This window comes from Carcharodon carcharias, chromosome 15, assembly GCF_017639515.1.
Source record: "Carcharodon carcharias isolate sCarCar2 chromosome 15, sCarCar2.pri, whole genome shotgun sequence".
Taxonomy (NCBI): domain Eukaryota; kingdom Metazoa; phylum Chordata; class Chondrichthyes; order Lamniformes; family Lamnidae; genus Carcharodon; species Carcharodon carcharias.
Genome location: NC_054481.1, coordinates 65,242,567 through 65,262,588, shown reverse-complemented (window position 1 = coordinate 65,262,588; position 20,022 = coordinate 65,242,567). Strand labels below are relative to the sequence as shown.

Sequence of the window (20,022 nt, the reverse complement as noted above, 5' to 3'; positions counted from 1 at the left end):
CGTGTGTGGGTGAAATAGGAATGTTCAGCAAAGTGAGCACCCAGTCTGTGTTTGGTCACCCCAACGAACAAGAAACTGCATTGTGAGCAACGAATACGGGTTATGGGTTTGGAAGAAGTACAGGTAAACCACTGTCTGACCTGGAAGGAGTGTTGCAGGCCCTGGGAAGTGGTGAAAGGGAGTTGGTGCATCTCCTATGTTTGCATGGGAAAGTGCTGGTGGAAGGAAAGCAGCATTGGGGGGATGGAAGAGTGGACCAGACAGTAATGCAGGGAATGATCCCTGTGGAGTGCAAGACTAGGAAGATCTGCTTTGTGGTAGGGAAATGTTAGAGATGGCAGTGGAAGATCCATTTAATACTCAGTTATTGAATGCTACACAATTTAACATCTAGTTGTCCTTTTAAATTACTTAACCATATTTCTCATTGAAAACAAGCAGCATATGATTAATCTTAGGTCCCTTTCTGTCTTCCCTGCTACTTAAATTGCATTCATTGTACAGTTGAACTGTAGAGAGGTTTGGGGGTCCAGGTACAGAAATTGCTAAAAGCTGGTTGATAGGTACAAAATTAATTAAAATGGGTAATGGAATATTAGCTTTTTAATCACAGGGGGACTGAAATGCAAAAGGATGGAGGTCACCCTACAAATGCAGACCTCTGGTTTGGCCCCATCTGGAGTATTGCACTCAGTTCTGGATACCGCACCTTTCAAAGGATACGTTAGCCGAGGAGCAGGCACAATGCAAACTCATCAGATGGACCAGTGTTAAAAGGGTAAAGTTGTGAGGACAGGTTGCATGGGCTAGATTTGTATTCCCGTGAATATAAAAGATTAAAGACTGTCGTGATTGAGAATGTCTAACTTGATTAAAGGAGTTCTTAAGATGGAAAGAGTGTAACTTTCCTCTGGTGGGGGAGTCTAGAACATGGGGCATAACCTTGAAATTAGAGCTAGGCTGTTCAGGGGTGATGTTAGGAAGCGCTTCTTCGTTCAAAGATTAGTGGAAATCTGGATCTCTCTCCTCAAAATAGTTGACAAGGCTGGGTCAATTGAAAATTTCAAAACTGGCATTGATAGACTTGGTTTGGCAACAGTATTAAGGGCTAGGGGACCAAAGCAATAAGATGGAGTTAAGATACTAATCAGCTATGATCTGATTGATTAGATTTGAGGGGCTGAAAGGCACAGAAATAGGCCAATGTTCCTTAACCATCGATATTTTTGGCATTTGTGAAATCTTATTCATCAGTGTGAAATTTCACTTGCCATGTGGCTTTCTCAGTTGTATAAAGTTTAAAATGTCTTTTACTAGATTCTCTTGTTCCACCACTTCCAATTCTGTGTGATAAGTTTTGCCAGTTTATCGTTGCTTTCAGTAACTTGGTTGGTGTGTAGATGTGAAGCAAAATCCCTATGAAACCTTACTTGATTTTCAATTCTTGAGCTTGTCGGGATGTTTGTTATTTATATCTAATGCATCCATCTCTTTAGCTGTGAAATGAAGCTGAACTTGGACTATCTGCTTGAAATGCTGTGGGAATACCTCGCATTAATCTGCATCTACACAAAAAAGAGAGGAGGTAGGAGAAGATTCAATACTGAATTACCTCATGTTTTAAATTTGTATGCTCGTGAATAATGTTGTGCAAATTTTGTTTTGAACAGAAAGACCAGATTTTTCGGGTGCTATAATTATGAGAAGATCAGCCTCAGTTGAACATGTGGTAAGATAAAGCATCTTTCTGGCAAATTTTCTCTTCCTTAATTTGGGTTGTAGCAGTTTGCTGTCAATTTACTTAAGCTAACTCAGCACAGAGCACATATAGAATTTGTTATCTTTGTGGTCTCCATGAATGGGCTCTCACCTTTACCCAGTTGGCACCTCATGTTTATAACCACTTTCTCAACCTGCTCTGCCACCTTTGACAATTTGTGCACATATAGACCCAGGTCTCTGTTTTATGTCAACTCCTCATTCTTCCTACTGAAATGTATCACTTTACATTCAATTTCATCTGCCACATGCCCACCCAATCCACCAGTCTGTCTATCCCCTCTTGAAGTCTATCATTGTCCTCATCATTTTGCAATGCTTCCAAGTTTTTCAGATTTTAAAATTGTGCCCTGCACATCCAAGTCTAGATCATTAGTATATTTCAAGAAAAGCAGTAGCCCTAGTACTAACCCTTAGGGAACCTCACTGTATAAATTCACCCAGTCCAAAAAACAACCATTCACCACTAGTTTCTGTTTCTTGTCACTCGGCCAACTTCATATCCAAGCTGCCACTTTCTCTTTTATTTCATGGGCTTGAATTTAGCTGGCAAGCTTATCATGTGGCATTTTAATCAAAGCCTTTTGGGAGCCCATTTACACCACATTAGCCTCATTAACCCCCTCTGTTACCTCAGCAGGAAACTCAATCAAATTAGCTAAACACAATTTGCCCTTAAAAAAGATTATGTTAGCTTTTCCTAATTAATCCAAACATATCCAAGTGATTGTTCAATTTGTCCCAGATTATTATTTCGAAAAGTTTTCCCATCACTGAGTTTAACTGACTGGCCTGTAGCCCCCTGTAGCTGGATTTACCCTTGCACACAGTTTTGAACAAGGGTATAACATTTGCAATTCTCCAGTCCTCTGAACTTTCTATATTCAGTGGTTCTCACTTGTATTATCAACCTGACATCTGTTATAAGTATCCTTTTTCTGTTGCATCTTCCTCTCTCTCTCTCTTTCTTTTTTATCATCCAAATATTTCTGGTGTTAGTTGCCCTACCTTTCCCCGTCATGGGAATGTTCTTTGACTGCACCTGAACCATCTCTTTAAAGGCAGCTCATTGGGCATTGTGCACAAAGGTTTGCCTGCTCACCTTTGATTCCAGTTTTCCTGGGCCAGATCTATTCTCACTCCTCTAAAATTGGCTCTCCTCAAATTAAGCATTTTTTACTAGATTGCACTTTGTTCTTTTCCACAGCTAACCTCAGCATTATAATACTATGATCACTGTTCCCCAACTGAAACATGATCCACTTGACCCGTTTCATTTCCTGGAACCGGATCCAGCAATGCCACCTCTCTCGTATATATACTGATCAAGAAATTTCCCTTGAACACATTTCCGAGAACTCTTCCCCCTCTTCCTGCCCTTTTTCACTATTAATATCCCAGTCTATCTTAGGATAACTAAAGCCCCTCATTGCTATTCTATAGTTTTTGCACTTTTCTGTGTCAGCAATGGCTCCTTTAGAAGCACTCTCTTTTCTGAGTCAAAAGATTCTGGATTCAAGACCTATTCTGGGACTTGAGCACAAACTCAAAACTGACACTCTGTTTCAGTGTTGAAGAAGTATTGCACTGTCAAACGTGCCATCTTTCGAATGAGACATTAAAGAAACCCTGTCTACCTTCAGCTGGACATAAAAGATCCAATGGCATTATCGAAGAAGAGCAGGGGAGTTTTTCCCAGTTTCCTGGCTTATTTATTGGCCTAAATCAACGTCACAAAAAACAGATTATGTGGTCATTATCAAATTGCTGTTTGTGGGAGCTTGCTGTGTGCAAATTTCCTATTTTACAACAGTGATTATACTTCAAAAGTGTTTCATTGGCTGTAAACACATCCATGAAAAACCTTATATAAATGCAAGTCTTGCTTTCTTTCTCTAATTTCCTGCAAATTTGCTCCTCTATACTTTTCCCACTAGTTAGTGACCTATAGATTTAGTTAGTTCATGGAAATCTAATGCATGACTTCCAAAAAAACAATTTCCTGCATATTTTGTTCCTTTCTTCCTTATCAGAGATTTATTGAATTTCTGCATGATATTCCTCAGCTTGGTGCAAGAAAGGCAAACCACCATGTGGGGTTTGTGGTGGGAGCTGCAAAATATGCCATCATTGTCTCTGATTATGCAATCCTTTTACTACACTACACTGCTTTTGTCTTTTCCTGTGCAGCTTTTTTCTGCATGCCTTGTGTATCTTGTTTCACCATTGTGCCACTATGTTTAGAACCCTCAGAGTCACTGTCGTAGTTCTCCTCTCAGCTATCCAAAATCATATAGCTATGGGACAGCCCCAGGAACTCTGAAAATTTTCTGCGCCTCTTTTCTCTTCCTGCTATTCCTGAGCTAGTCCTTCTAAACTGCTCTCTTTTGCTCGGCAGTCTGCCTGACTGATGTGAATGGCCACTTGACCACTGATCCATATTGCAGAGTTTGAAAAGTTGGTCATCAGTCTTAGGCTCAAGAGAGACAATTAACTATCTAGAACCTCATGCAGGTATAAGTCCCTGAAAGGCCTTTTTAAAAAAATTCATTCATGAGATGTGGGCTTTGCTGACTGGGTCAGCATTTATTACCCATCCCTAGTTGCCCTTGAGAAGGTGGTGGCGAGTTGCCTCACCACCAGGTCTCACCAAGATTGTATACAATTGGAACAAGATTCCTTTACTCCTGTGTTCAAACCCTCTTGCAATAAAGGTCAACATATCATTTGTCTTCCTAATTTCTTGCTGCACCTGCGTGCTAGCTTTCAGTTACTTATGAAGAAGGACATCCAGGTCCCTATGGACATCAACACTTTCCAGTCTCTTGCCATTTAAGAAATATCCTGCATTTCAGTTTTTCCTATCAAAGTGGATAATTGCACTTTTTCCATATTATATTCCATCTGCCATGTTCTTGCCCACTCACTTAGCCTCTCTAAACCCCCTTGAAACCTCTTTGCATCCACCTCACAATTCACATTCCCACCTAGTTTTTGGGTCATCAGCAGACTTGGAAATATTACATTTGGTCCCCACATCCAAAGCATTGATGTAGATTACAAATAGCTGGGGCCCAAGCACTGGTCCTTGTGGTGCCCCACTAGTCACAGCCTGCCAACCCAAGACTGACCAATTTATTCCTATTCTCTGTTTTCTGTCTGTTAACCAATTCCCAATCTATGCCACTGTATTACCCAACCCCACATGCTCTAATTTTGTTTACTGAAACCCTGCGTGGGACATTATCAAAAACCATCTGAAAATCCAAATGCTCTACCACCACTGGTTCCCCCTTATCTTTTCTGCTTATTGCATACTGAAAGAAAACTCCCAACAGGTTTGTCAAACATGATTTCCTTTTCATAAATCCATGCTGACTCTGTCCAATCCCACCATTACTATTCTGTGTCCAGTTATCGCATCCTTTATAATAGATTCTAGCATTTTCCTACTACTGATAACAGGTTAATGAGTCTGTAGTTTCCCATTTTTTCTCTTTCCGTTCTTTCTTAAATAGTTGGGTTACATTTGCTACCTTCCAATCAGCATGGATCATTCCAGTATCTATAGAATTTTGGAAGATAACCACCAACACATCTAATATTTCTACAGCCACTTCTTTTAACCGTCTGGTATATAGATCATCAGATCCAGGATATTTATCAACTTTCAGTCCCATTAATTCCTCCAGTAATGCTTTTCTATTAATACTAATTTCTTTTCAGTTCCCCATTCTCGCTATTCCTGGGATATCTCATATTCCTGGGAGGTTTTTTTAAATCTTCCTCCGTGAAGACATAAACACACAGTATTTGTTTAGTTTCTCTGCCATTTCCTTATTCGCAATTATAAATTCTCCTGACTCTGCCTGTAGTGGGCCCACATTTGTCTTTATTAATCTTTACCTTTTTACATACCCATAGTAAGTAGCTTTTAGTCTGATTTAATGTTTCTTGCTAGTTTACTTTCATATTCTATTTTCTCTTTATTTATCAGTTTATTGATCCTGCTTTGCTGAATTCTAAAATGCTTCCAATCCTCAGGCTTACTACTTTTTTTTGGCAACTTTACAAGTCTCTTTGATCTAATACAGCCTTTAACTTTACTTGTTAGCCATGGTTGGATCACGTTTCCTGCTGGTTTTTGTGCCTCAAAGGAATGTATATTTAATGTAAACCATGTATTAATTCTTTAAATACTAGCCATTGCCTGTCAACCATCATTCTTTTTGATGCAGTCTACCACAGCCAGTTTGCCCCTCATACCCTTGTTTAGATTTAAGACCCCAGTTTTAGATTGAACTACATCATTTTCAAACTTAATGTAAAATTTACAACATATTATAGTCACTCTTCCCTAGCAGATCCTTTATAACAAGGTTATTAATTAGCCCTTCCTCATTGCACAATAGTAGATCTAAAATAGCCAGTTCTCTAGTTGGTTCCTCAACAAACTGTTCTAGAAAACCATCTCACATGCATTCCAGGAATTTGTCCTCCACAGCATTGGTGCTAATTACATTTACATGCACCCCTAATTTCCTGCTTTATACTGTGTCCAACATTATCACTACTGTTTGGCTTATAAACAACTCCTACTAAAGTTTGCTGCCTGTTGTTGCTCAGCTCCATCCAAACTGATTCTACATCATGATCTTCTGATCTAAACACCTTTCTCATTAACGTACTGATCTCATCCTTTATTAACAGCACTACTCCACCTCCGTTTCCTTTTTGCCTATCCTTCCTAAATGTGGAATACCCGTGAACATTCCGTTCCCAGCCTTTGTCACCCTGCAGCTATGTCTCCATAATTCCATAATGGCAATTGGATCATACCTGTTTATTTCCATTTGCGTCGTCAGTTCATCTATCTTGTGAATGCTGTGTCTGTTCAGATAGTGCCTTTAATTTTGTCTTTTTGTTATTTTTGCAGCCTCTAACTTTATCTGCTGGCGCACTCTTAAGTTTGTATATTCTTTCCTTTCCTGCCACGCTCAGATTATTAATTCCCTTATTGCTACCTTGCTGTCTTGCCTTGTCCCCCTCTCTAATTTATCACATCTTGCTTCACTTGATCCCTTGCCTCCGCTATTTACTTTAAAAACCATCTCCAACAAGAGAGAATCTAACCATCCCCCCATGACATTCATTACCATCACTAAAACCCTAGGGGTTACTCATGGACCAAAAACTGAACTGGACCAGCCATAAAGCTACTGTGGCTAGAGGAGCAGGTCAGAGGTTGGGAATTCGGTAGTGAGTAACTCGCCTCCTGATTCCCCAAAGCCTGTCCACTATCTACAAGGCACAAGTGGTTAAAAGGAGAAGGGATGATGGACCAAAAAGGAAATATACATGTGATAGCAGAGGACATAGCTGATATATTAAATGAATACTTTGCATCTGTCTTTACCAAGAAAGATGATGCTATCCTGGCCATGATAAAAGGACTTAATTCAGACACTAGAAGGGTTTAAAAATTGAAAAGGAGGTGGCATTGGATGGGATATCTGTAATTAAAGTCGATGAGGCATCAGGACCAGATGAGATGCACCCAAGAATACTGAGGGAAGTGAGAGTGGAAATTGCAGAGGAACAGGCCATAATTTTCCAGTCTTCCTTAGACTCACGGGTGGTGCCAGAGGACTGGAGAATTGCAAATATTACACCCTTGTTCAAAAAAGGGTGTAAGGATAAGTCCAGCAACTACAAGCTAGTCAGTTCAACTTCGGTGGTGCGGAATCTTCTAGAAACAATAATTTGGGGTAAAATTAATAGCCACATGGACAAACATAGGTTAATTCAAGGAAAGCCATCATGGATTTCTTAAGGGAAAATCATGTTTAACTAACTTGCTGGAGTTTTTTTTGAAGAGGTAATAGAGGGGGTTGATGAGGGCATTGCAATTGATGTGGTGTACACAGACTTCCAAATGATGTTTGATATGTTGTCATACCCCAGACTTGTGAACAAAGTTAGAACTCATAGAATAAAAGGATAGTAGCAACGTGGATGTGGAATTGGCTGTGTGGCAGGAAACAGAGAGTGGTGGTTAATGGATGTTTATGGGGCTGGAGGTAGGTTTGTGGTGGAATTTATATATTAATTATAGTGGAGTTCCCCAGTGGTCATTATTGGGAACCTTGCTGTCCTAGTATATGTTAATGACCTAGATCTTGCAGATGGCACAAAACTCTGAAGCATTGTGAACTGTGAGGAGGATAGTGTAGAACTTCAAAAGGGCATAGACAAGTTGATGGAGTGGGCAGACGGGTAGCAGATGAAGTTCAATGCAGAGAAATGTCAAGTGATTTATTTTGTAGAAAGAACATGGAGAGACAGTATAAAGTAGGGGGAAAATTCTAAAAGGGGTGCAGGAGCATAGGGACCTGGATCTATATGTGCATAAGTGATTGAAGGTGGTAGGACAGGTTGAGAGAGTGGTTAATAAAGATACAGTAGCCTGGGCTTTATTAATAAGGGCATATTAATAAGGGCATAGAGTGCCCAAGCAATGTGGTTATGTTGAACTGGTTATGTCACCAGTTTAGCCTCAGCTGGAGCATTGCGTCCAGTTCTGGGCACTGCGCTTTAGGAAGGATGTGAAGGCATTGGAGAATGTGTGGAAAGATTCACAAAAATGGTTCCTGGGATGAGGAACTTCAGTTATGAAGATAGATTGAAAAAGTTAGTACTGTTTTCCTTAGAGAAAAGAAGGCTGAGAGATTTGATAGCGGTATTCAAAATCATGAGGGATCTGGATGGAGTAGGTAGGGAGAAACTGTTCCCATTCAGGATCGAGAACAAGAGGGCACAGATTTAAAGTAATTAGTAAAAGAAACAATAATGATATGAGGAAAAACTTTTTCACGCAGTGAGTGGTTAGGGTCTGGAATGCTCTGTCTGAGTATGTGGTGGAAGCAGGTTCAACTGAAGCATTCAAAAGGGAATTGGACAGTTATTTGAAAAGGAGAATGTGCAGGGTTATGGGGAGAAGGTGGAAGAATGGATCTAGACAAGTTGATTATTTGGATGTAGACACGATGGGCCAAATGGCTGTCTCGCGCACTATAACAATTCTTTGCTTCTGTGAAGTCAGGAGTGTGATGGAAGACTCTCCACTTGCCTGGATGAGTGCAGCACCTACAACACTCAAGAAGCTCGAAACCATCCAGGACAAAGCAACCCGCTTGATTGGTACCCCATCCACCACCTTAAGGACTCGTTCCCTTCACCACTGACACACACTGGCAGCAGTGGATATTATCTACAAGATGCACTGCAGCAACTCACCAAAGCTCCTTCGACAGCACCTTCCAAACCTGCAACCAATACCACCTTAAAGGACAAGGCCAGCAGATACACCAGCACCTGCAAGCTCCCCACCATCTGCAAGCTCTCCTCCAGGCCACATACCATCCTGATTTGGAACTATATCACCATTCCTTCACTGTCATTGGATCAAAGTCCTAGAATTGTGCACTGTGGGTATGCCTGCACCACATGGACTGCAGGTTCAAGAAGGTGGCTCACCACTGTCTTCGAGGGCAGTTATGGATGAGCAATAAATACTAGCCTAGCCAGCGACGCCTACATCCTGTGAACGAATAAATAAAAAAAGATTCCCAAGCACGTTATGGTCTCCACGATTTCAAATCAGGATAGGTCTCACATTCCAAACTTAAGGCTTTGCTGCAGACGCAAAACAATATTTTCAGATTTTTTCAATCTTTTCACAAGCATAGCAAGAAGGTGGGTTGATAAGAATTAGTGATACCAATAGTTATGATCTTCAGCTTGCTATATACGTCTTTAAAATGGGATTTGTTGGTGAAGCACTCTTTGTTTATATTTTTTTTAAATACTAGAAAATGTTATAGCACCTTTCATATCCTCAGGATGTCCAAAGTGCTCCATAGCAAGAATTAACTTTGAAGTGTAGTCACAATTGTTATGCTATATACAAACATACAAATTAGGAGCAGGAGTAGGCCACTTGGCCCCTTGGGCCTGCTCTGCCATTTAATAAGATAATGACTGATCTGATTGTAATCTCAACTCAACGTTCCCACCTCCCCCCATCACCTTTCACCCTCTTGTTTATCAAGAATCTATCTGCCTCTGCCTTAAAAATATTCAAAGACCCTGCTTTCATCGCCTTTTGAGGAAGAGAATTCCAAAGACTCGGCACCCTCAGAGAAAAAAAACTTTCCTTCTCTCTGTCTTAAATGGATGATCCCTTATTTTTAAACAGTGACCCCTAGTTCCAGATTCTCCTACAAGAGAAAACATCCTCTCCACATCCATCCTTTCAAGACCCCTCAGGATCTTGTTTGTTCCAAGAAGTCACCTCTTACTCTTCTAAACTGCAGCGGATACTAGCCTAGCCTGACCAGCCTTTCATCATAAGACAACGTCCCCATTCCAGATATTAGCCTAGTAAGCCTTCTCTGAACTCCTTCCAATACATTTACATCGTTGCCTAAATAAGGAGACCACTACTATACACAGTAGTCTAGATATTGTCTCACCAATGCCCTGTATAACTAAAACATAATGTCCCTACTTCTGTATTCAATTCTTCTCTCAATAAATGATAACATTCTATTAGCTTTCCTAACTATTTGCTGTACCTGCATACTAACCTTTTGTGATTGATGCACTAGAACACCCAGATCGCTGTACATCTCAGGGCTCTGCAATCTCTCATTTAGATAATGTGGCTTTCCTTTACTCTTCCTATCAAAATGGAAAATTTCACACTTTCCCACATTATACTCCATTTGCCAGATCTTTGCCCACTCACTTAACCTATCTATATCCTTTTGTAGCCTCCTTATATCCTCTTCACATCTTACTTTACTACCTGTCTTTGTGCCATCAACAACTATACCTACATTCCCTCCATCCAAGTCATTCATATATAGTAAAAAGTTGAAGCCCCAGCACTGATCCCTGTGACAAACTACTTGTTACATCTTGCCAAGACACATTTAGGCCTGCCCTCTGTTTCCTGTTAGCTAGCCAATCTTCTATCCATGCCAATATATTACCCCTGCAGCATGAGCTTTTATTTTTTGCAATAGCCTTTGATGTGGCACCTTATCAAATGCTTTCTGGAAATCGAAGTTCCCCTTTATCCACAGCATATGTTACTTCTTCAAAGAACTCCAATAAATTGGGTAAACATGATTTCCCTTTCACAAAACCATGTTGACTCTGCCTGATTACCTTAAATTTTTCCAAGTGCCCTGCTAATTTATGATTTCTTTAATAATAGCTTCTAGCATTTTCCCCATGACAGATGTTAAGCTAACTGGTCTGTCTCCCTTTTTTGAATAAAGGAATTATGTTTGCTATTTTCCAATCTAATGGAACCTACCCTGAATCCAGGGAATTTTGGAAAATTAAAACCAAAGCATCAACTATCTCCCCAGCTGCTTCTTTTAAGACCCTGGGATGAAGCCCATCAGGACCCGAGGCCTTGTCAGCCCACAGCTCCAACAATTTGCTCAGTACCATTCCCCTGGTGATTGTAATTTTCTTGAATTCCTCCCTCCCTCCCATGTCCTGATTTGCAGCTATTTCTGAGATGTTGCTTGTGTCCTCTGTTGTGAAAACTGAGCAGGCAGTTTGCACGTGACAATGTCCCACAAATGACAGGGCAATAAATAGGCAATGTTGTCTGTCTTTGATGTTAATAAAGGCTGACCAGGACACTGAGTCTTCTTTTGGTGGTGCCATAGAATCCTTTACATCTACTTGAACAGGCAGAAATCAGTTTACCATCTCATTGGAAAGATGGTACTGCTGACAAAGTAGCATTTCCTTAGTACCCAGAAGTGTCAGTCTAGATTATATCTTGAGTTCTGAAGTGGGGCTTAAAATCACAGCCTTCAGAGGTGAGATTGCAAGCAATAAGCTTGACAGTTTAGATGCCTCATCGTCATTTAATGGAAGAAGGGAGAATTTAATGCACAATTATGCCACACAATTGTTGTTATATTCCTGTGAATTAGTGACATTTTGGTGAGTGTTAAACCATCCTGTTGCACACTTAGAAAGGAAGAAAAGAGGCTTTGGCAGCTAAGCTTTGTTAGTAACAGTCTTACTTTAGTTTTTCATTTTAGGGTGAATTGATTGTGTTTGATAAAGCAGAGTCTGGCTTGCCATATTGACCATTATATTTTTGACTGTTCTGCTCGATTTTGAATTAGCGAGATTAGCGAAATTCAACAATGAATTTAACCTGTGTTACATACTTAACAGAATGCAAGATTTTAAATGTACTGCTCTTGCCTTCTTGTTGTAGTGTCATCGAATTCATAGGACATTAGCGAGCCAGTTCAAATATGCTCTTGTCTGGGTGAGTATGTTGACATTCTACATTGAGTTGCAAATTTCAAATGTTTGATACTTGCTCACGTCAAATAAATTTTTTGCTAATGAGGAATATCATTTTGTTTAATTCTAGGGAACAAGTACAAAATATAGTCCTCAACGAGTGGGGCTGACTCACATAATGGAACATGAAGACGTCATCCAAATCGTCAAGAAATAAACAATGACCCATGTTGCACAGTACCTGCAGTGTATCACCAGCCTTCTCTTTCCCTCGCACGACAGGCAATGTGAAAATGGACTTTTTGGAAATTGTAATGCAAGAATTGTGTTAAATTGCCGATGGAAATGATTTGCTGTGGCAGCCCTTTAATACCAAATATACCATGACTGGTATTCTGTAGTAAGGTGACTGTTAAAATGGAAGCATGTGCCCACTATATAGGCTAATACTATACTTTGTGGCTCCTGCTCAAACAGTAACGCCTGTTTATTTGTAACAATTCTTATTTTATCACCAAAATGTTTCATTACCGCAAAGGACTCTGATAGTATTTCCCTTATTAGCCTTTTGCCAACTTTCAAAACATAGACTTGTTCCTTATGGAACTGAAAAATATCCAATTAGTGTGTGATTTACAGTAATTCAAATATGTATATGTTTGAATGGAGATGAGATCCAGTTCATTGTGCAAGGCATTTACCAAGTGCTTTAATTAGCTTAATGTTCTCCTTGCTTCCCATATGTATTGCAGAGCAGAGCTTGCATCTTCCTATATCAGCACACAAAAACACATTTGTCCATTGGGTCCCTTTTTGTTTCTTTGTTTTTTTATCCCCATAGTAATTTACAAAAAAAAGTCATTCCCAATTTTCTTCTTTCATGTCAAAGTTGATGACATTGGCACTTTGGTACTTTAGACATTCATTGTAAGACGAAGCAGTTAATATCAGCAGGATGTTCAACCATGGAGGATTTTGTTGCCAAGTCTAAACTTACCCTTGCAAGAGACTTGCACTGCACTTTCCAGGAAGTCACTAGATAACCATCAGGAACATGGTTTGAATGTTACTCATTTGGTGCCCCAAGATCAATTTAAAAGCTCCATAAGTTTGACGGCTGGTCAAAGGAGAAAAATAGAGAGCTGTGCTCAGAGGTTGTGGGCCTTTCTTTATCATGGCTTGTCTGCTGCATGGCATCAATATAAATGAGCAGCAATGTTTGACGCTAACTCAGTCAACTAAACTGTGGTTCTCAAAGACATTTGATAAGTTTGAAAACACGTGGAGCAATATATTGGACTTGCTGTGAAATCTTGGGAATGCTATCGTCAAAAGGTTATTGTTGTATTGATGAGCATTCAGAAAATTGATGACCTGGGAGATTGAACTGTATGAAGAGAAGCTGACAGAAACATGTATTCACTGAAGAAAAGAAGCTTTATGCAAATCAGAGGCATAGATAATGTTATGTAAGTTGGATATTTAGCTTTGAACGTACAACCAGAAGACTTCTGTGCAAAATCAATGTACTCCAAGTAAGATTTGAGCAGTTCATGAGTCAATCAACTTGCAAAAAGATGATGGATAAATAATGTTAGGAATGAAATTGATTTTACCAGGACGGATAAAAGTAAACCTGAATGTCAACAAGTTTGAATTGCTTGTTTCTGTTGATTAAAAAGTAGATGGTCTTTTTTTGACCAGATCAAAGTGGTTTGTTTTATTGTTTGAAGTGTGAATTGTGTTTATCTCTGTAGATTGGTTTATCTAATAGCCTGTGGTATGTAGTGAAGCAGTCGTTGTAATATTTATCGATCATCTTTAAAAAGAGAAGTTACATATTTATAGTGCCTTTTACAATACTTGCCAGAATGCTTCATAGTCAATGGAGTGCGTTTGATGTTAGTCACTGTTGAGTGAGGGAAATGTGGCAAACAATTTGCATATCAGGAGGACAAATGAGCAGTTAATCTATTTTTTTAATATTGTTGGTTTAGCTATGAATACAGCTTGCCATATAGCTATAAATATCAGCATCCATCAGTCTTTCTCCTCTTACCAAAATTAAAGTTTTTATTTATAGACAGGACTGTTCCAAGGATGGGTGAGAGGGTAGTTTATTGTGTTGAACCACAAAGGATAACATTTGTGCAGTTGTCAGAAGAGATCAGAGCCAGAGCTGTCAATCAAACAATGTTTTCCCTGGGGCTCAGGTGTTTAGGTACTCTAATAGATTTCTGGGCTTTCAGCCAAGGATGAATTGTGAGGCTTGGCTGATAGCCCAGAAGACCATTAGACTGTTGAAACAGCCCAGTCCCAGGGAAAGCATTGCTTGATTGACAGCGCTGGTTCTCTCCTCTACTCTGTCAATTTCACAGTGTTCATTTACACATGGAGGTTTCAGTGCTTGCAGTTTCTGCTGACGCTTTTATTGCACTGTAGGAAAAGAATTTTTTTTGAGAAAGTGGAAAATTATCAATGAATGGCTCTTATTTTTACACATCCTATTGTCACTATAGGGTTCATATAATGGATGATGAGCATGGAGGGGCCATAAGGGGTAGGTGGAGGTGTACTTTGGCATGAAGGGCAATGGGGGGGTAGGTGAGGGCATGAGATAGCAAAGATAGGACATGGGGAGTTAAGGGCTAAAGGGCCTTTTTTTTCATGATAACTGGAATGAATTTCCACAGTGCCAACGGGGACCTTTTAAACAGCCTGCCTCAACACCCTCTAAAATTTTTCCTGGGCTTACTGGCCCAACTCTAGCCAGTGCCAACACCCACATCCTAAACCCGGAATGAAAATCCTGTCTTTCCTGGCACTTTGAGGCAATAAGTTGAGGCATTGGGGTAATGGTATTGTCACTGGACTAGTGTTCCAGAGACCCAGGTTCATACTCTGGGGACCCGGATTCAAATCTCACCATGGTGGAATTTGAATTCAATAAATATCTGGAATTAAAAGCCTAAAGACCATTGTTAATTGTCGTAAAGACCTATCTGGTTCACAAATGTCCTTTAGGGAAGGAAATCTACCACCCTCGCCTGGTCTGGCCTACATGTGACTCCAGACCCACAGAAATTTGGTTGATCCTTAAAAATGCCCTCTGAACAAGGGCAATTAGGGATGGGCAATAAATGCTGGCCTACCCAGTGATGCCCACATCCCACAAACGGATTTTTTTAAAAAAGCAGGCCAAGCCTACCTGCCTCAGGTGGAAAATCCAGCCCATGATGTGTAAGTGGAGGTTAAAGGGTGTTTTTTATCTCAGTTAAATATTGGGAAGACTGAAGCTATCTTCTTTGCTCCTGCCACAAACTCAATAATCTTGCCAACAATCCCACTCATTTTTGGTTATTGTTTGTCTGAACCAGACTGATCACAACTTGTGCATCCTAATTTGACCCCAAGATAATCTTTCAACTCCATTTCCTCGATTACAAAGGCCACTTGCTTCCCACCTGTGACATTGTCTACCTCACCTCTACCTCAGCCTATTTACTGCTAAAGTCTGCATTCTTGTATTTGTCATCTCTATCTTTGATTATTCCAGTGTACCTCTTGTTGGCCTGTATTCAACCCCAGTCACTCATCCTTGACCTCCATTCACTCCAAGCCCCTCAATGCCTCAGATTTAAAGTTTTCATTGTCATATTTAAATCCCTCATGACCTTGTTTCCCCATTTTCTGTGTGCCTTCCAATCCCTTCCCCCACCCCCCAACACACATTTTCTGTTCCTTTGGCCTACTTCTGCTCCCAAATTCTATGGACAAATGGTTCTGGTCTCTTGTAAGTAAAAAATGGGAATATTTGCCAAGTAAAGAAGTGCTTAAAAGTGTGCTTGAACTGAGATCCTTAAGGGTTCACTGACATACTGTCTTTGACCTAAAACGTTAACTGTTTCGCAACAGATGCTGCCAGACTTGCTGAGTGTCTCCAGCATTTTCTGTTTTTATTTCTAGATTTACAGGATTCATCGTATTTTTGCTCATGTCAAATATGTAATTTCCTGAAATTGAGTGCAGGTGAAAGCAAAAAAAAAGGCTAGTATATTTTGGGTTACATAAATATTAGAGTATGAAAGCAAGATGGTTATGATGACTTGCAGAAAGCAATGGTTAGGTCTCATTTTGTGTGCATAATTTTGAGCATACCACTACAAAGGTAATTAAAGCCATAGAAAACACACCAGGCTGATATCAGGGATGAGAAGCTGTTGTGATGGAAAGGAACTCCAGATACTGGGACTATTTCTACAGGAATGGAAAAGGCTTAGAGAAAACTTAAGTTTTTATCAAGGTTTTGGTATAGTTTATATTTCCTCTTGTTGGAGGGTCTATGATAAAGGCTTCCTCAATTTAAAATAGCAAAGGGGGTCAGCAGAAATTTCCTTTTGGAGCATAAAATGTTTTGAAGCAGGAGGTTACAATTAGATCAGCCATGATCTTATTGACTGGTGGATCAGGCTTGAAGGGCTGAGTGATCTACTGCTTCTAGTTTGAATGCAGTTGCGTCTTTTGAAGAAAATAGACAAATATCTGAAGAGGAAAGATAGACGGCTTTGAGGAGAGAGTGGCTCCCTTTTATTTCTCATCTATGTGAGATCCCTCACCAACATCATCCAGAAACATGATATCCAATTCCACAGTTATCCTGATGACACCCAGTTCTATCTCACCACCATCTATCTATGATTTGTCATGCTGCTTGTCTGACATCCAGTATCGAATAAGCAAAAGTTCTTCCAATTAGCTATTGAGAAGATCGAAACCATTGGCTTTAGCCTTTTATTCCTTCTCCTAATCAGCCTCCCATCTTCATCATCTTGAGCTCTCCCATCCAAAAGTCTACTACCCAAATCTTTAACTCACGTTTAAGTAATTCTTTGGTAGTACAGAACCTGAGTATTGCTAAAAAAAAATACATTTTGTTGAACATTTTTGTCTTGCACTCATCTTGCACAAATCGCAAGAATACCAATGTCAGGGGAAGCAAGAACTTTATACTGTATGAGAAGAGAGCGCTAATTGGTTGGCAAGTGAACTCAGGTTGGTGGAGGCAATGTCATGAAAAATGCACCAGTTAATGGTGACTGGCAGTTAACTGCCAAGCATTGTTTGAAATTTAAAACAGGCAGCTTGGTTCTGGTCAAGGCATCACCCTGAGGAATGAACTAGCGAATGGCTATCACTTGTTTTGTTTAGCTGAAACAGGCGCAATGTACATACATGTTCTTTCTGTCTGCAAAGAACAGGGTCTGTGTATTGATATATGTAGCTTCCAGTACATACAACCAACTTAATATTTGTCAGTTGGGCTCGCAGTGTGGACTATTTGCTCATATTGTGATCCCAGATAACCACATCTGTGGCAAGTGTTACCTTCAATCCAGATGATAGTCATACCCCTTAGGTTTGGAAGTGGTGCATGCCTGGTTAATAGTCAAGGACAGGAGGATTCTGGAAGAGGTAAATTCAAAAGCAGTAGGAGAAATATCAATGCTATTGAACAGAGTAGCAATTTGAGTAAAATCAAGCAAAATGGATTGGGAAGGGACAGAGAGCTTAAAGGTAATAAGGCAATAGTGACATTAAGGAAAAATAGATAAAAGTTAAAGCTAAAACTACTGTATCTGAATGTGCAAAGCATTCACAACAAAATAGCTGAATTAAAAGTAGTTAACACTTTGACCTAATAGCCATTATGGCTACAGAGCGACTAAGATTGGGAACTACATATTCCAGGATACTTTTAGAAGAGATAGGCAAATTGGAAAAGTTGGAAGAGGGGAAATAGCCCTGATAATAAAACATGAGACAAAGACATTAGAAATAAAAGATCTTAACTAGGAAAATCAAGATTATAATCATTGTGTGGAGCTAAAGAAAAAGATGAGGCAGAAAGCACTAGTGGGATTATTTTAAAGGCATGAAACAAGGGTAATACAGTAATTGTGGGATATTTTAATCCTCAAGACTGGGAAAAGCAAATTTACAATAATGTGGAGGATGAGTTCTTGTAATTACAGGAGTTTAAGATCCATATAGTCCCATAGAGGGACTAACTTGGGGGAAGGTTATTTTGGATCTAGTGCAATGAGAAAGGGTTAATTAATAACCTAGTAAAGGAGACTTTAGGGAAGAATGATAATATGAAAATTTGATATTGAGTTTAAAAGTTAAGTCAAAAACTAGGCTCTTAAATCTGAACAAAACATACTACATAGGAATGAGGGGAAAGTTGGCTAAGGTAGATTAAGAAACATGACAGTAGTTGAGCAATGGCAAACATTTAAAGAATTAATTTATAATTTGCCACAAATATACATTCCTCAAAAGAATAAAAATGGTTCTACCACGGTTAACAAGAGAAATTAAAAAGGAAGTTATAAAAGAAGTTAAAAAGAGGCTTATAACATTGCCCAAAAGAATAATAAGCTGGAGGGTTAGAATTATTTTAAAATTCAAGAAATTGATAGAGATTGAGAGTACACTGATAAGATTGAAAAACAGCCTGTAAAAAGGTACAGGTATGTAAAAACGAAGAAATTAGCAAAGGTAATTCTGGGTCCATTAGAGACAAGGACAGGAGAAATTATAATGGGGAATAAGGAAATGGCAGAGGCATTCAACAAATAAGTTACACCTGTCTTCATTGTAGAAGATTCAAAAACACTCTGCAAATTGTTGGGAACCAAAGGTTTAATGAAAATGAAGAATTTAAAGAAATTGGTATTAATAAAAATAAAGTACTGGAGAAATTAATGGCACTGAAAATTGACAAATCCACTAGACCTGATGGCCTGCAACCTAGAATGTTGGAAGAGTTAGCTGCAGAAACATTAGATGCATTGTTGTTAATCTTCCAGAATTCCCTAATCTCAAGAATATTTCTTCGATTGGAAGATAGTAAATATGATCCTACATAACATAATAAATAGGAGCAGGAGTAGTCCATTCAGCCCTTTTGAGCCCGCTCGCCATTCAGCGAGATCATGGCTGATCTACTTCAACACCATTTTCCTGCATTATCCTTGTATCCCTTGATGTTTTTAATATGTAGAAATTTATCAAACTCGGTATTGGATATACTCAATGACTGAGCCTCCACAGCCCTCTGGGACAGAGAATTCCAAAGATTCACCACCCTCTGAAGAAATTCCTCCCCATCTCAGTCCTAAATGGGCTGCCTCATATTCTGAGACTGTGTCCCCTGGTCCTCAATCCCCTGCACCCCCAGCCAAGGGAAACATCCTTCCTGTATTTACCCTGTTAACTATTCAAGAAAGATGATAAAGAGAAAATGAGGGACCATAGGCCAGTTAACCTGACTTCAGTAGGAGAGAAAATGCTAGGATCTATTATTTGAGATGTGGTAACAGAGCACTTAGAGAATTGTAACATGATTAGGCAGTGCCAATATGGATTTATAATACGGAAATAATGTTTGAAAATTAAGAGTAGGAATAAACTAGTCATTTTTGGGTTGTCAGGCTATATGTAGTAGGGTACTGCAAGGAGCCTCAGCTACTTACAATCTACATCAATGACTTAGAAGAGACCGAGTGTAACGTATCCAAATTTGTTGACGATACAAATTTCTAATCCCTAGAAATAAGAATGAGAGGTGATCTAATTGAAACATAAAATTTTAAGGGACTTGATAGTGTAGATGCTAGAAGGATGATTTCCTTAACTGCGGAGTCTAGAACTTGAGGTCACAGTCTCAGAATAAGAGCTTAGACATTTAGGACTGCGATGAGAAATTTCTTCACTCAAAGGGTTGTAATCTTTGGAAATCCCAAACCAGAAAGCTGTGGATGCTTAGTTCTGTATATTTAAGGAAGAGGGGTTAATAAATTTTTGGGTTAGAGGGAATTGAGGTAGTGCAGG

At 39.5% G+C, this 20,022-nt stretch overlaps 1 protein-coding gene across 2 annotated transcripts in view; it reads left to right on the top strand.

Annotated features, from left to right (window-relative positions):
- drg2 (developmentally regulated GTP binding protein 2) overlaps positions 1-13,831 on the top strand; it is a 37,358-nt gene extending 23,527 nt beyond the window's left edge. Inside the window, exons 10-13 of one of the 2 annotated variants that reach the window (XM_041206414.1) lie at positions 1,497-1,585; positions 1,671-1,729; positions 12,095-12,148; positions 12,257-13,831. In XM_041206414.1, the coding sequence (XP_041062348.1) occupies positions 1,497-1,585; positions 1,671-1,729; positions 12,095-12,148; positions 12,257-12,343 (289 nt within the window). In that variant the 3' untranslated portion in view covers positions 12,344-13,831. The remainder of the gene's footprint in view (positions 1-1,496; positions 1,586-1,670; positions 1,730-12,094; positions 12,149-12,256) is intronic. The other variant, XM_041206415.1, reaches the window with a different exon arrangement.
- Positions 13,832-20,022: the final 6,191 nt, after the last annotated feature.